At 40.4% G+C, this 15,709-nt stretch overlaps 1 protein-coding gene and 1 pseudogene across 3 annotated transcripts in view; both read right to left on the reverse strand.

Moving 5' to 3' along the window:
• The window catches only part of LOC309656812 (keratin, type II cytoskeletal 8 pseudogene), a 411,180-nt pseudogene that overhangs the window by 236,731 nt on the left and 158,740 nt on the right, over nt 1-15,709 (reverse strand). The window lies entirely within an intron of this gene.
• PGM1 (phosphoglucomutase 1) overlaps nt 1-15,709 on the reverse strand; it is a 55,796-nt gene that overhangs the window by 5,986 nt on the left and 34,101 nt on the right. For both annotated transcript variants that reach the window (XM_082453728.1, XM_082453727.1), the window contains exons 6-9: nt 14,507-14,661; nt 11,917-12,032; nt 3,003-3,138; nt 1-184 (exon numbers count right to left, since the gene is read on the reverse strand). In XM_082453728.1, coding sequence (XP_082309854.1) covers nt 1-184; nt 3,003-3,138; nt 11,917-12,032; nt 14,507-14,661 — 591 coding nt within the window. The remainder of the gene's footprint in view (nt 185-3,002; nt 3,139-11,916; nt 12,033-14,506; nt 14,662-15,709) is intronic.

Below are 15,709 nucleotides of genomic sequence, written 5' to 3' on the forward strand. Positions count from 1 at the left end.
CTGATTTCTTGAAACACTTCCATCCACCGGATCACTGTATTCAAAGTTATCAATTTTCACCACAGTGTAAACTTTATCTCCCACTGGGAACTGTTTCCCCACGAAGGAGCGATCAGAGATCAGGGCCTCCAAGTCCTTCATCATTTTGTTTGCGCCCTCGGCTTCCACCTCCTCGTAATCATACCTGGAAGAAATCACAAAGTTGAGGCCTGTGGGCTGACTTCAGATCACACCAACTTATATCACCACTTTCTACAGCATTTGTTTGGCCCTCCCCCAAACCATCTAACTTCAGAAGAAGCTGGCAGAAATATAAGCGTGTCATTCTCTGGGGATGCAGCAGACGAGGGATGAAAAGAAGGGTTTGGAGGGTTTCAGGAAAGGGTTAGGAGCTTCTGAATACGCAGAAAACTCCCATCTTGGCTCTTCTACAGAATAAAGCTCTTAGAAGTTTCAAAGGCTTTTGAGAGATATTATCTAACATGTAATCACCACATCCTGAGGATGTAGAAACAAAAGCAATGTTATCTGCATAAAGGCACACATGACTCAGGCACTGCTCTTCCAAACTGCTGGAGCTTCTTTGGGATAAATGCTGGGAAGGCTCCCACTCTGGGACCTGCCTGAGGCTGCTGAGATTTTGGCTAAGGAGAGTTCCAGTCTCCACAGGAGCTTCCTCAAGTAAGGCCAATTCTTCACTGACCAAATGAAGGAGCCAAGCCTTAACTCTTTTTTTTTTTTTTTTAAGCCCTAACTCTTTACACCTGAAATGCCTCCCTCCTCTCACTGAGAGTGGATTCCGGTCCACAGCATTCACCCAGACAGAGGAGGCCTGGTGTGGATGCAAAAGGGCCAAGAAAAAAAAAAGTACATCACAAATGAAATTCTATGACTGTTAAACTTTTCCTCCAAGAATTGTTCTTGACTTCTTTCTTATGAGGTTAAAGACTCTTACAGGTGGCTTTTCTTGTCCTAGTGGCACACAGCCTCTTGAGAGAGTTCTTTTTTTAGAGGCTCAAGATAGCAGAGTCTCTATTTATTTGCAATAGTGAAACAAATATGATATGTGCAAGCAGACACCTCTGAGACATGAGAAATACCAGGGAATTAAGGCCAACTATTCTGGCTCCAGGATTCTATGAATCAAGGACAGCAGTCCCCTTAATCCTGAAGTCAGCTCTTTCCCCCAGTTAAAATGATAAACAGCAAAAAATTACAACCAGGTGTTTGTGCTTTACATCTGTGACCTTTGGGTGTTTGAGGGAAATGTTCTATAAATCCTAGGCACAGAGGGGTATAATGGAAAGAATCTGGGCTTTGGAATCAGACAGAATGAGCTATGAACCCAGCCTTTATTGGTTACTAACTGTGCAACTATGGGAAAGCTGCTTCATGTCTTAGAATCTCAGTTGCCTTATCAATAACTGTTTTCGAAGCTGATGTGAAACAATGCATGCAAAAAGCACTTTTGTTAAATAAATGGAGGGTATAATGGAGTCTTAACTAACCATAAATTCAGGTTCTGAGGACTTTATTTGTAATACTTGGTTAGCAGTTATCTGAAATTAATAAAAATATGTTAAGATAGATTTTAGATGGAGACTCCTAACTGATTCTAGAGTGACCCTCTCTGAACAAACCCTCCTAGCCTTATTCCACTCTGGCTACTGTTCATTTGTTAACTCATTCATTTATCTATTCAAAGCATATTTACACGATGTCACTATGAATTGGTGTTTGGTGAAACCATGGATTACAAAAACAGATATGGTCCTGCCTTCATGATCCTTTAGGCTCTAGAGAGTTCATGACTGCTGTTCTGAATTACCAGATTTTTCTGGTTCTTAGAAAGTAGAGATCCTTGCCTTGGTTACCAGGGCTACTGTGAGGTACCATGTGGCAGATACTATTTATACCTTCCACAAAAGAATAACCTGAGGGAGGAAGATAGCAAAATACTTGTCCAAAGTCAAAAAAAAGGATTCTGATTAAGGAGGCCAAGTTCCTGAAGGTTGAATTCTTTCTTGACTATCCAAAGATCATGGACCATTAAATCTGTGATATATTTTTAAAATTCTCTAGTCTAACTCACCTATTTTATAGAGAAGGCAACTGAGGTTCAGAGAAATAATACCTTTGTATTTCTTACATAAATAATTTATTTAATATGCTTTTCCTCATATTTATTTTCCATAATTAGAACAGTGAGGTTCAGGAAAAAAATTATTAGATTTTTACACCTACTGGGGGAAAGGCAAATTAAAATTAGTGAAAAGTACAACTGGAAAAAAATGTTAATGCTTCTTAAAAATAGAAGTATGTATGGTAAAGAAGACTTACTAACTATTCTAAGTATTTTGTCCACTGATGAATCCCCAGTGCTTGGCAGAAAGTAGATACACAGTCAATATATATTGAATCAATGAATGAAGTATTGATAATTACACAGCCTTTGGGGACCTATTTTAATGAGTCAGAAAAGTTGATTTAGACTAAGCATAATTGTTTCCATAATTTCAGAAAAAGTTTCCATACTTTCAGTGTCCCAGAGTTTATAGAACAGTTTCAGACTCATATTTCATTTAATCCACTCAATAGCTAGACTGTTATTTCCATTTCTACAAATGAGAAAACTGAGTACAGAAAGAGGTTAAATGACTTCCCAATCTACTAGGAGGCAGAAATAAAATTCTAATCCAGTCTTCTGAATCCAAATCCAATGTTATTATCATGTCCACCTGATAGGTAAATTTAAAAGGCTGACAAAACATTCATTCTTTTGAATATGTTAACTAAAAATTTTAAGCCTCGTTCTTTATGGCTAACATAAAAGTTGACTTCATCTCGACCCTGACTGAATTATATTAAAAATCCCCAATTGATAGAGGCTGAAGGAACTCAGGTTTTATTATCACTTAAGACAGGAAAGAATTTGTATGCATGAGAATTCTCTCTGTCCACTTCCCCATGCTACCTCTGTACCCAGCCAGGCTGTGGCTTACCTGGTGAAGAAATTCCGGCCATACTTTTGCCAGTGATCTTTGAGGATGTCCTCCACACTCTGTTTGCGGGTGGCTAGGATGGAGAGCCAAGCAAGGACAGCCCAGAGTCCGTCTTTCTCACGGATGTGGTCAGAACCTGGTCAGGGGGACAGCATGCGGCTGTGAGAAACGTGATTTCTCCAAAATACTTGGGAATAAACTCCTCAACAGTAAATATGACCCAAGCAAAAAAAGTCATAAAACTTTACTGAGGAACTTGAATACATGGAAGAAACCACATATTGAATAAAGCCACATACTATTGAAAAGAAGGTGATGCTTCCCAAAGTAATTTAGAAATTTAAGGCAAATGCTAATAAAAATGTCAGTGGAATAATTTGGTGGAACTTGATGTATCAATTATGAAGTATGAATGTGAGTGGAAAAAACAAAAGAACATGACCACTGTGTGAATTTTTAATAACTAAAATAGTCTGGTAGCTTAACGGAACAAAAGAGAGTACCCAGAAAGAGACCCAAACACATATGAGACTTGAATAAATGATAAAGGTGTCACTTTAAGGCTGTAGGAAAGAATGGATTACTTTTTAAGTAGTATCTGTCTAACTAGCTAAACAGTTGGGGAAAAAATCAGTTTTTTCCCTATAGAACACCATACAAAAAAGAATTCCAGATGAATTATACATTCAAATATAAAAACGGAAAACCTTTAAATATTAGAAGATATATATAATTTTTTTAAATCTTAGAGATGGCAAATACATATAAATTCAGAATTCATAAAGAAAAAAAAAATCTATGTATTTTTCTACTTAAAAATTAGCACTTCTATCAGCAAAACTACTATAGATAAAATTAAAAGGCCATTGGTAAACTAAAAAAAAAAAAAAAAAACTACACATCTGCAATATAAAGTAGATATTTAAAACACTCAATATAGAAAAAGTTCTTATATATTAATAAGAAAAAAGTAAAATCTCGATAGAAAAACAGGCCGAGGATATAAATAGGCAATTCATCGAAGAATAAATATAGGTATCAAATTTACATAATAAAAAGCTGTATTATTTTTAAGAAGACAAATTAAAGTTAAAACCACAATAAGAAACTGTTGCTTGATTGACAAATGGCCATAGATTTAAAACTGAGAACACCTAGCATCAGGGGAGGTATAAGGGACATGGGATTCCAACATGCTGCTGCTGGGAGGGGTACAGTCCTTCCAGAGAGCAATTTGGCAAAAAGTATGAAAGGCTTAAAAATGGACCTACTTGTGGATCCAGGAGCTCCAATGCTAGGATATCTTTCTTTAACCAAAAGGGGTTTGGTTAAATAAACTATGGCACGTCTGTCTCCTGCTAAGGTCCTTGCTAAACTCTTTATCAAAAATAACAAATCGGCTCCTTTGGATGTGCTTCTATGCATGGAGACCCTTTCCCAAGAGCCTGATGGGGAACAGAACTCTCATTTTTTGGCCTTTAACTTCCTTATTCTAAAAAGGGCAGACGATATTGAGCTTTACTTTCTGATTTCTGAATGGGACTCGATACAATCCCTCTAATAATGTTTTGCATGTTATCATGCCTTGAATTTTTTTATGTACCTCTCTGTCCTTCTTGACTTCCCACTGGGTCTTATTCTCCTTACAACTGTGAGAGTATCTAGCACAATGCTGGCGATGAGGCATGAGGTAAGTCTGTTTCCTTCCTCTCTTCATCCTTTTAGACCCAGCTCAAATGTCCTCTCCTATCTGAGACTAGCTCCCAGCTTCCCTGGACAGTGATGAGCTACTTGTTCTTCTTGTATAGCAACTGCTCAAAACATGTGGTGCGGCGCCATACTCCTTGAGCCTCAGCCATCTATTTATGAGCCTTTCACCCCACTATCCATGTATGTCTTGGAGACATCTCTTATATCCTTGTAACTTAGTCTGGTGGCTAGCATAGCACATGGAATATATTAAATAACTAATTGTGAAGGAGTTCATAAATGAATTAATCAATTAATAATCTACTCCAACATCTTCTCTTTCTCTTTTTGGTTCATAAAAATATACAACTTTTTCCCCCAAAAGAGTCCCTCTTCAGTAAGACACTACTTTTAGAAAGAGCAGTTCTCAAAACCTGGATGCTGGCAAACTAGAAATATCAGGCAATACTTTTAGCACTTTATATAACAAATTTAAGAAATGTTAACCTAATTTTATTAGCTATGGACTTTTATTTGCCTTTACTGCTATTTCAAGGAAGAGAAAGTTAGCTCTCTGGCTCCTACAGCTTTTGCAAGTGATGATATGTTTTGGCGATAGTTTACCCTGAGCAGTAAGATCCTGGCAGCTTCCCCAGTATACTGAGAATTCATGACAGAAGTGTACAGCTTGGAATTATTCATCTGTGAGCCCCTAGGTTTGGTTGTTTTTCTGTCCTTCCTTCCTTTTTCTTTTCTTTTTTCTTGGGGGTGGGGTGGGGGGAGGCGGAAGGGATGTGGCTGGACTGAAAGCATAGGGGGCAGTGTTCCTTTGTGCTTTTCCTATTCTAAGTAATGAATTGGCTTTTTCCTTTATGTAGACATGACAATAAATCTAAAAATCTCACCCAACTCTGACCAAGTTACTTGGAGATAACTAAATCACACACCTAATATTATAAACAAATCATCTGCCTTGGATAATATAAATAAATATTCTATTCCATTTACACAATCCCCAGTCTCTTTGAAAATTCTCAGTAATCTCACTAATCACCCTGGATGTCTCAAAACTCTAGGTAACTCTGACTAATACTCAGGAAGTCTGGGTAAATTTCATTTTCTTTAGGGTTCAAATGAATGATGAGAACTTAGTAGTGAAAAAAGGCAATGGTGTGTATATGTGTTTCTCAAGCTACTGTTGTTTTCGCAGTTGTGGCAGTTGTTGTTCAATGGAAAATGTTTTACGCTTAAGAGTCAGAAAACCTGAAACTGAAACTTACTTATAAGCTGCTTGAATTTGGACAAGTCACTTAACTTTTCCAAGCCTCAGTTTCTTCAACTGTAAAATGGGGATAATGCCACCTTTCTCACACAATTTTAAGACTTTACTGCGATAGAGTGGAAATAGTTTATAAATTGTTAAGTACAATATAAATGCAAGATACCATTATTAATAAGGGAAAATAAAAAAATTTTAGGGAAAATTAACGCTTTCTACTACCTCATTAAGCTTTCAAAAATAACGTTCCTTAACTCTACATATTGGGAAAGAAAATGGAATATAACCCAATATGTTCTTTTTTTCTGGGCAGTGTGATTACAGTGCTTTTCTCTTCTTCCTTATCTAATCTTTTCCTATTATGAATGTGAATTACTGGTATCATTTTTTAATTAAAAAAAAAAAAGCCAATCCCACTGAAGTGTAAGGAAAGGGAAAACTATCAGCAAGCACCACTGATCCTAGCTGACAGGAGTTTTGCCTCAGGTCTTTTCATACTTAGTCCAGGTCAGGGACCAACGAAGCCTATGGGGATTCTGCCCTTTCAGCATCTTCAAACACCTGTCACTTGACTTTGGCTTAATCAGCACCTTGTGATATGTATAAACTCTGCTCAGTCAGGGCACACTCTGGTCTCAGCCAAGAAAAATGTCAACCTTTGCCCAGGGAGCCAAGAGCCAATAGTTTAGGGATTAGGTTTCATTTACCAGTACGAGCATCTCAGGAGTGCCTGGGCTCCTGCCTCTGCCAGGCCAAGGCCTGTGGATGGACCACGGCAGCGGAAAAAAAGCTCCACAGAGTTCTCTGAAAACCCTAGCATCCATCTGTCTGCCTCTCTCTGCCTGTCTCTCTCTCTTTCTCTGACCATCTCTATCTCTCCTTCAATCTCCTAAACATGCCTGGAAATGTCCACCCCACATATACCTATTAGCCTGGCTAACATCTCCTGCAACTACTTTCAACTTCCTCGTTATCTAGGATGCCTTACTTGTTACCCTCTGTCCTTACCCCTATTCTATCACACCCTGTCTGCTCTTACCCCAACCTACGCCAAGAATTGTATCCCCAGCTCGTGCCTGGCGTGCAGTCAGCTCTCAATACAGGTTTGCCCAGAGAATGCCCAGACCTCAGCTGACTGGCTGGGAGGTCCAGCACACCTGCTCTGTCCACAGTGCTGTCCTCTTTGGCTTCCATTGCACAAATGACTTCCCTGTGAAAGGGCAGATAAGCTCCTCAGGAAGCCTTTTCCAGACCACTCCGGCTTTCAAGGGGGCTCCTGCCCAGCAACCCCCAAACTTTCCATTTATCAATTCATCCTGCGCTGCTTCATGACTGCCCCTGGAGCTCTGTTTCCTTTGGAGGAAATTGGTAAGCGCCTGACAGGCAGGAAACGTGTCTTAACCCAAACTCCATTTGATACTCAACAAATTTGAATCAGTGCCTACCATGTTCCAAGTATATGAGAAAATACTAAGATGAATAAGATACATTCCCTGCCCTCACAGATGAGCACAGATGTACAGATGTGGGAGACAGACATGCAGGTAACAGTTTAACTGAGTTAGTTATAATTAGGGTATCAGCTTAGTTCTACTGGGGTGTTCTGCCTGGGAAATTTCCAGAGACGGGATGCTCTAACCTTCCTGCGGGGGCTTTACCTACAGGAAAATGTACTCAGTAGGTATGCAAATCAGGGCAGGCAGAGAAGTAGATAGGACATCTAATCCCTTACACCACAGAACCAGGTTAGGCGCCCTGACTATACAGTTCCCAGAGCATCCTGTACTTCAGTTTCTATCACTTTCTATTACACTTGTAATAGCCTGGTCGGGGTCCGATTTCCTTCCCCAAATGTGGCCTCCACAGAGTCCTCCACAGGGAGGTTATGCTTAACACTGTTCCCAGAGCCTAATTCAGTATCTGGGATACAGTCAAAGCTCAATAAACATTTGAGGAATGAGCTGATGAAAAGAAGTACAAATATGAAGGACTTTTCATAAGAAATTAAAATTAAAAGAAATCTGCAAAGCATGAATGCTGTACTTCTTCAAGATATCACTCCTATATAATATATCATCACTAGGACCTTTTCAAGATGGGATGGGGGAAAAATATTGCTAACCTTTGGACCCAACCAGATCAGAATTTACTGGCATATTTCCACATGATACCAAGTTAATCCTCAACCTGGTTTCCTATCCCTCTTTCCCAAGACCCCCACTTTTCCCGAGGAAGAGTTTCAAAAGCAGTGACATTCTATTCTATTCAGTGACGTCACTTTCTATTTCCTTCCCAATCTCCCAAGAATTCAAGGTTTCCCTCCACCCTTGTGCATGAACACGTGCACCAGCATCCACAGTTAGGGGGGAAAATAACTGCTCCGTGAGATCAACCAAAAACAACAGGTTCACCCTGTCTAGTTCTGGTGCCCTAAGAAAAACACCTTTATCCCTGGCATTTGTAATGCTGATGTCTGAGGAAGTGTCATAGCCTTGGTGGCTACAGTAATCATGTGAGACAGTTGCTGTTTCTCCACCGTGAACAGACTAACGTATACTTGGTAAGAGTCATATTGTGGCTTGTACTTTTAAATGCTAGTGGTTTGTTTTATTTGGTGAGCCAGTTCTGAAGTCTGACTCCTATGCACCTCTTTGCCAGTAAACTTCTCCTTTTCTTTCATGAAAGGTCATCTCGTCTCACAAAGACCTTGGGTCCTCAGCTCTGGACTATGGAGTGGGAATGATGCTGAGTCCCCACAAGAGTCCCAGACTGGCAGCCAGAGGTGAGGTGGGCATTCTCCACGGAGGTGGGTGTTTAAGCAGAAGGGCACTGACTGGTTATTTATGACTCCAGCAACACACAGAAAATTATGTGGGATAACGTTTAAAGTTCTTTCCTTTCCAACAGCAGGATTCTGTTGGTCTGAATGGAGGATGCCATGTGAAGAACGTGTTCTCTCATTCATTCAACAAGCGTTTGCTGAGCACCTGGTCCATTCTGGGATTTATAGGAGGCTCTGGGGATATGACGGAGAACAAGACAGATGTGACTCCTGTCCTCATGGAGCTTACAATCTAGTGGAACCAACAGACGTTATTCAAGTAATCATAAATAATTGTAAAGTTACAGCTGTAATACGTGCAAGGGAGACGTATGTGGTGTCATGAAGTCCAATAAGAAGGGGATTTGACCCACTCTGGAAGGTTAGGGAGGCTTTCCTGAGAAATTGCCTCTGCTCTCGCCTAGAAAAATACACAAATAAATGACCCTGTACTCAATTAAGCTACAGAATTCAAATATTTCAAAGCTTGTAGAATCACTAACGTCCATCCTGAGAAGCTCTGTAAAGGAACCGTCGGAAGCATTTGCCAACAAGGGACATAGTAGGTGGAAATTAACTCCTCTATAAATAAGGAGATCAGAAGTTCAGTTAAATAAGTTCAGCTGCACTCACTCAGCAGTGGAGACCCATGGCTATGCAGCCTGGTTTTTTAAATGCTTATCTCAGAAATATTGCAGAACAATTGTCTTTTTTTCAGAGAGAGAGAGAATGAGTTTGTGGATTGTTCTTATGATGAATTCTCTCTTTTGATATAAAAGATATCAAAAGGAAGATAAAACCATGGTTGGTACTTAGTATTTGATGAGTGGGTTAATAAGTAAACAAATAAGAACAAGCTTTAACAAGAAATAATTTAAAATCTAATACTTGGGTTCAAAGAAATCAGTTCCACAAACGTAACATGGGGACTTTTCTTGGCAAATGTTCCTAAGTAAAAGCTTAAGGGGGTTTAATTATCTACAACATTACATGGGCTAAACAGTATTATGAAATGTCCTAAAAGCTAACATAAATGAAAATTACTTCAAGAAAACTACAGGGTCCAGTTCTCTAGAAATAGTCATCCCATCTACTCTTTACTTGTCAGGTCAACCCTGGAGGATTTGGGCTCAGTTCTAGACATGATCTTCTTCAAAGGGCATTGGTGAACGGGGAAGCATCAAGAAACTCATGCTGGGTATATAACCAACGTGAAGTGAGGGATGACTGGAGGACTAGGGATGGGTGGCCAGAGAAGAGAGGACCTGAGAACTGCCCTCTGGCATCTGAAGGCCTGTTATGCGCGGGAGGAGCAGCTTGTGCCGTCCTGTCTTCAGGCCTGTTCCCAGACAGTCAACACCTGGTTGGCTACTTGGCTCTAGGACTCTGACCCACCTTGACCAATGCTACCCACATGGGTCTGTGGGGCAATATGGTACTAGATATACCACAAACAAGAGATATCACAGTTAACTATGCTTAGGTAAAACTGTACAAACAGGATTCCTTATAGCAGAATGTTCTGGAATCTTCAAATGATAACACCATCGTGAATATCCAAGACAGAAAGGTGTATTCCAAGTTTCCCAATCCGTATTGAACTCAGAACTCTTTCATGGAACTAGTATCTTTCCACACATCCAAACACCCTGGAAAGACCTGTTCTAGACTTTTCTCTTTTCGCTAGGCTCAGCACTGAAATAGGTACATGGGGTCAGGAAACCAAAGGTTTAAACATGGTGCCTGCCTTCAAAGACAGCTTCATCCATAGGGAAGAATGATTGACACCAAGTCTGCACTGGATAACACTGAGGAGGTTTCACGGGAGAAGACCACCTCACAGGTCCATTGGGTATTCATCTAGTATCCCATGGAGTAACATGGCACCATCCATACTTTATGAGGTAGGAAAGGACTAAGCAGTAGACTTGTTACCTCTTACCAAAGACCTAGAACCTTGGGAAATCATGTAGCCTTTTTTGTAGACATTGTTCAACCCCCCAGACTCATCCATCTTTCTTAATACTCTCCAATTCCATCAAGCCAGTTCATTACCAAGAAGTACTGCCACTCCCTCAAGGGTATTAAACTGCTTAGAATTTTGTCAATGGGTGTCTCAAATTTACCAGCTCATTCTACCCACCCTGCCCTAGGACTTGTAGGAAAAGAAATCAGCATTCTATTCTGTTTAACTTAGCATGACTTGCAACTTAATGGCAAGGCTGATAGAATGCTAGATGTTGATCTTTTCTTTGCTGGAGGATGGAAGAAAAGCACTAAAGGACCCAGAAGATTGGTCCTTTTACTTCAAAATATTGGGTAGAGGAAATAGGAGGAGAGGAAATAGGGCCACTGAAGTACCTTGCAACCTGGCTGCTGGAGACAACACGAGGGAAAGGGCCACACTCCTGAATGAATGTTTAGAAAAGAAAGAGACTGATGTAGGGTGGGTTACAGGAAAGGTCATGGAGGTGGGAATTCAGGTCGATATTGGACAGACATAGAAGAGGAGAGAGAGCATAGAAAGTGGGATCTAGGGGTCTTGGGACATCTCCCAAAGCGTACCATGTTCTACTCTTTCATCACACCACAATTTACATATAAGTCCTTGTCGTCAACTTCTTGATCACCTAGCAACTTAGTCCCACCCTAATGGTCTCCCTCCACTTAACCTTAATAAATCACAACCTGTTGTTACGGAAAACGTGTGCCTATTAAAGAGGAAGATGTAATGCTGTGGTGAAACCTTCTCTTAAATAAAAACAAGAAACTGACTCGCTCCACCATATTTCTTCCTAGAAATGAAAACATTTATAAAGGTTTCCTTGACCACCGAGGGAAGAAAAATGTGTTTATCACTCTGTTTAATCTCCACAGACTCAAGGATCAAACTTCCTGCCTCAGTAGATGTGATCCTCTGAAAGTAAAATTAGCCCTCCCTGGCAGAATGTGCTCATTGCTTTTCAAATGTGTACACTCCATCAGGGTTGTTATAAATAAGCTGTATCTTGATTCAGGACACATCAGCTACTGTTGCTATTTCAGTGCTGCCTTTAGCAGTCTAAGCTTTCACTGCAAGTAGCATTTACAGGAAAGAAATCCGTGGCTCAGGACTGCACACTTACCGGTCCCGAAGCTCTCCTCCCCACAAAGGGACAGTTTGCTTGCATCCATCAGATTCCCAAAAAACTTCCAGCCAGTTGGGGTTTCATACAGAGTGATCTTTGTAGCATTAGCCACCCTTCAAAGGCATGAAATCAAAGTTACATCACAGCAGGACTGCTAGCATAGCCATGTGAGGGATGGAAAACAGCAACCATTATTGTATCAAGGGTCCCATTTAGTATTCCTCAGAGGTACACATAATTCTAAGATTGGTGAAAAATCATATGAGAAAACTTGCACACAATGTGCTATTATATGTGGAGTCAGAGGAGGGGGGAAAAGAGGACGAAGAAAGAATTAATTGAGGTCACTGAGTTTAACATTTTAGAAGAAGCAACAGTGGCAAAATGGGCAAGGCTGTTTGGGGGGCCATTTAAACCCACATGTTTTGGATACAGACAGTATTTATAACCATTCCATAGTGAATAAGAGAGTGATGTTTTGATGCACCTATAGTCATAGAGACATAGAATATTGGGTCTGGGAGGTCAGTATTTTACTGAGAAGGAAACAGGACCCAGAATGTTATGTGATCAGCACAAGGTCACACGGCCAGGATGACCAATGCCTGCTGTCCAGCTGCCCAGTCAGTGCTCCTTTCATTTCCCTGGAAGGCCCCCCCAAGGGCAGTGCCCACTGTGGTCTCCCATGTGCACCAGCTGCATCCACACTGATGCATGGTCCCCTGTCCCCTCCAATATATCTTTTACCTCTCCGTATGTTAACCTTAGCCTATTTGAAACCTTTGAGTGACTGTTTTTTTAATCCCTTGCCCTTTGAACAGGAAAAGTTACCTACATTTAATTTACTCTTTTAGTGAGATGTGCTTTCCAAAATGCTTGTCTTATCACTAGCAACACAATATCATATTTCAATTCTAATATTTGAGGAAAATTAGATCTATGATTTTGAAACCTGTGAAAGTACAATGAACTTTTTTCTGGGTAATGAGGTATTTTCCACTGTGATTCTATATGTGGATTAACAATTTTTTCAGAACTTGGAATTAAACTGTTTTGGATTACACAGAAGGTATTTCAGGACCTGATCAGTCTAATGTACAAGAGCGTGGCCACACACCAGCTCATGACTTCGGATGGAGGATGTGAAGGCAGAAGTACCAGGTTCTAATTCTAGCTCTGATGTAGCTGTGGGGTCCCGGGCAAGACTGCTAACTACTCTTTTGGTTTCCTCCTCTTTAAAATAAGGACTGCTATGAGGATCAATTGAGATGGTGAATGTAAAAAGGCGCTGTGTCAACTACAAACTACTATATGAATATTAGCCATTACTTTGTTAGCTGAAGTCAGCACTAGTTCTGTAACACACACACACACACACACACACACACACACACACGAAATAGATAACTACTGTATAGCTCAGTGGTTGGGAGCAAAGGTTCTGGGTTCAAATTCTGCTCCATCATTTACTAGTTGGGTGACCTTGGGCAAATTAGTTAATTTCTTTGTTCTTTTGTTTTCCCACCTGTAAAGAGGAGTTAAATATAGCATTTACTTCATGGGGTCGGTCTGAGAATTAAATGACTTAAAACATATCTAGTGTCTAGCATAAGGTAATGTTCAATTAATATTAATTATGATTGTAAGCGCCTAGATACATACATTCTGCTTTCCTCCCTGGCCTTGACCTTTTATTCATTCACTTGTTCTTTATCTATTCATCCAGGAAACATTTACTGGACACCTAACATGGTCTAGTTAATACTCTCCCTGGTTGGTCCTCATTTAGGACTTATACTTTTCAGATGTTTTAGATGTGATCCCGTAAGCTACCCTAAAGCCTTTGCAAGTGAGATGAAATACAATCAATCAATAAATAAGCAAGTCAGAGATATCAACTGTTTACTGTCACTGGTACCGCCTTTCTCAAAAACTGAATGTATTTTTTTTAACTATTTCAGCTTTACATTTACTCAGATTTTGGATAAATGAACATTTACTATGCTTGTGTGTGTATGGGCATCTGATGGGGGCTGGATGAGGAATGTTTTTTGAAAGTTCTGCTGAAGCACTTATCTTACATCAAACTGCTCTTTCACCCAAACTCTGTGTACACTGCTAAGGGAAAGTGAGTCTCTAGAATGATGTCTTGACTACAACGAAGTGCTATCCATTCATTTATTCATTAACATTCAATCATTCATTTTTAAAAATGATGTGTGTGTGTGTGTGTGTGTGTGTGTGTGTGTGTGTGTGTGTGTGTGAGGCACACCATGATCAGGAAGAGTTTAGGACAGTGAATAAGACATTCTTTTCTCTGTAGAAGTTTCTAGTCTAACAGGGCAGATAGTCAAGTAAACAGGCTATCAGGACACAGTGTGATAAGTGCCAGGATGGAAGAAATGCAGGGTCCTAAGGGAGCACAGAGGGGGGACAACCAATCCAGAAAAAAGTTCATCCATTCCTTCATAAAATAAACACTTCCATAGCACATACTATGCATCAGATGCCCTAGGTGAAAAGGGAAGAAGGGTGTTCCCAGCACTGTGAAGGGCCTGGCGGGAGCCAAGGGAATGGAGAGACGTACCGGTCCAGGGCACCACTGGTGGGCATGCTGCGTGCAAAGCCGCGGACCCCGGTTTGCTGGAAATATGGAATGCTGACGATGTTGGCAGCAATGACAGCCACAGAGTCTGAAGGGTTCACAAAGAACCCATGCTTGCCCAGAATCATGTTTCGATCCTTTGGGAGAAGGGGGATTCAAAGGAATATCTTTTAATCAAAGTGCTGAAGAAACCAAACTATCTTACATGGAGGTTTTATAAAATTTAAAACTATGATACATTTATTCATACTGGCTTCTAAACACTGGATTTTATTCCTTATTGATCTGTACAGTACCACTGGGCCAATGGCACCTCCGTGCCAAAGAGCTACAACTGTTTTAAATTAAAGTGCAAGCACAAACTCCTTCTGGGCCGAATCCTCTGTTCTCCCTCCAGAGGCCAGCGGACCGTAACCTCCCTGACCTTTTCCAAACTCTGGAACTAATCACCTCTCTTCTCTCCCAAAAGAGAGGAGAGATCACAATGAGAGGAAATATGGGCTCTTTAGAGTCTGGTAGGTCTACCAGCCATCCTTCAAGGAACAAAGCAGATTTCCTCAAGGAAAGGCTTCTAAATCTTGGGCCCTCCATGTGGTGCAGGACCCACCAGAACATGCTGCCACCTCACTGCTCTATTGGTGCCTGACATACCGGAAGTACTCAAGTAACTGAGAGTATGGAGGGAAAAACTCCCATCATGCACTGCCACAGAAAGATGCATTGCAAATAATGTCTGCTAGGGACTCTTTTAACGTCCCCAAATTTTGATATTGGAAAACCTATTTTTAGGAAACAATGAATTCTAGATGATGTTAAAGAATAATAGCAACCACCAAAATATATTTTCAACTAAGTAAATATGTGTAGTGTTTACTATCTCTGAGATATCAAGTATACAAACCTAAGACAGTTTCCCTCCTCGTCTGTCATATACCCACGAATGTAAATAAAAGTGTGTGTTTATTTAAAATATTAATTGTAGCTAAAGAATAAAATGTTAATTCTCTCATTATAGTTTCATCTTTCAGCTAATGTGAATGAACAGATGGGCATATTATAAGGCCAAGACCCTTTCCAGAGATTAAGTAGCTAGCTGCTCGTTTAGAGCAAAAACCTACCTCAGGACAGGTACCTAGAACTCAACTAGTTCATGAAGCACCAGTCATGACATCATAACCAGGCCCC

The sequence above is a fragment of the Balaenoptera physalus genome (assembly GCF_965194825.1).
Source record: "Balaenoptera physalus genome assembly, chromosome: 1".
NCBI classification, from domain to species: Eukaryota; Metazoa; Chordata; class Mammalia; order Artiodactyla; family Balaenopteridae; genus Balaenoptera; species Balaenoptera physalus.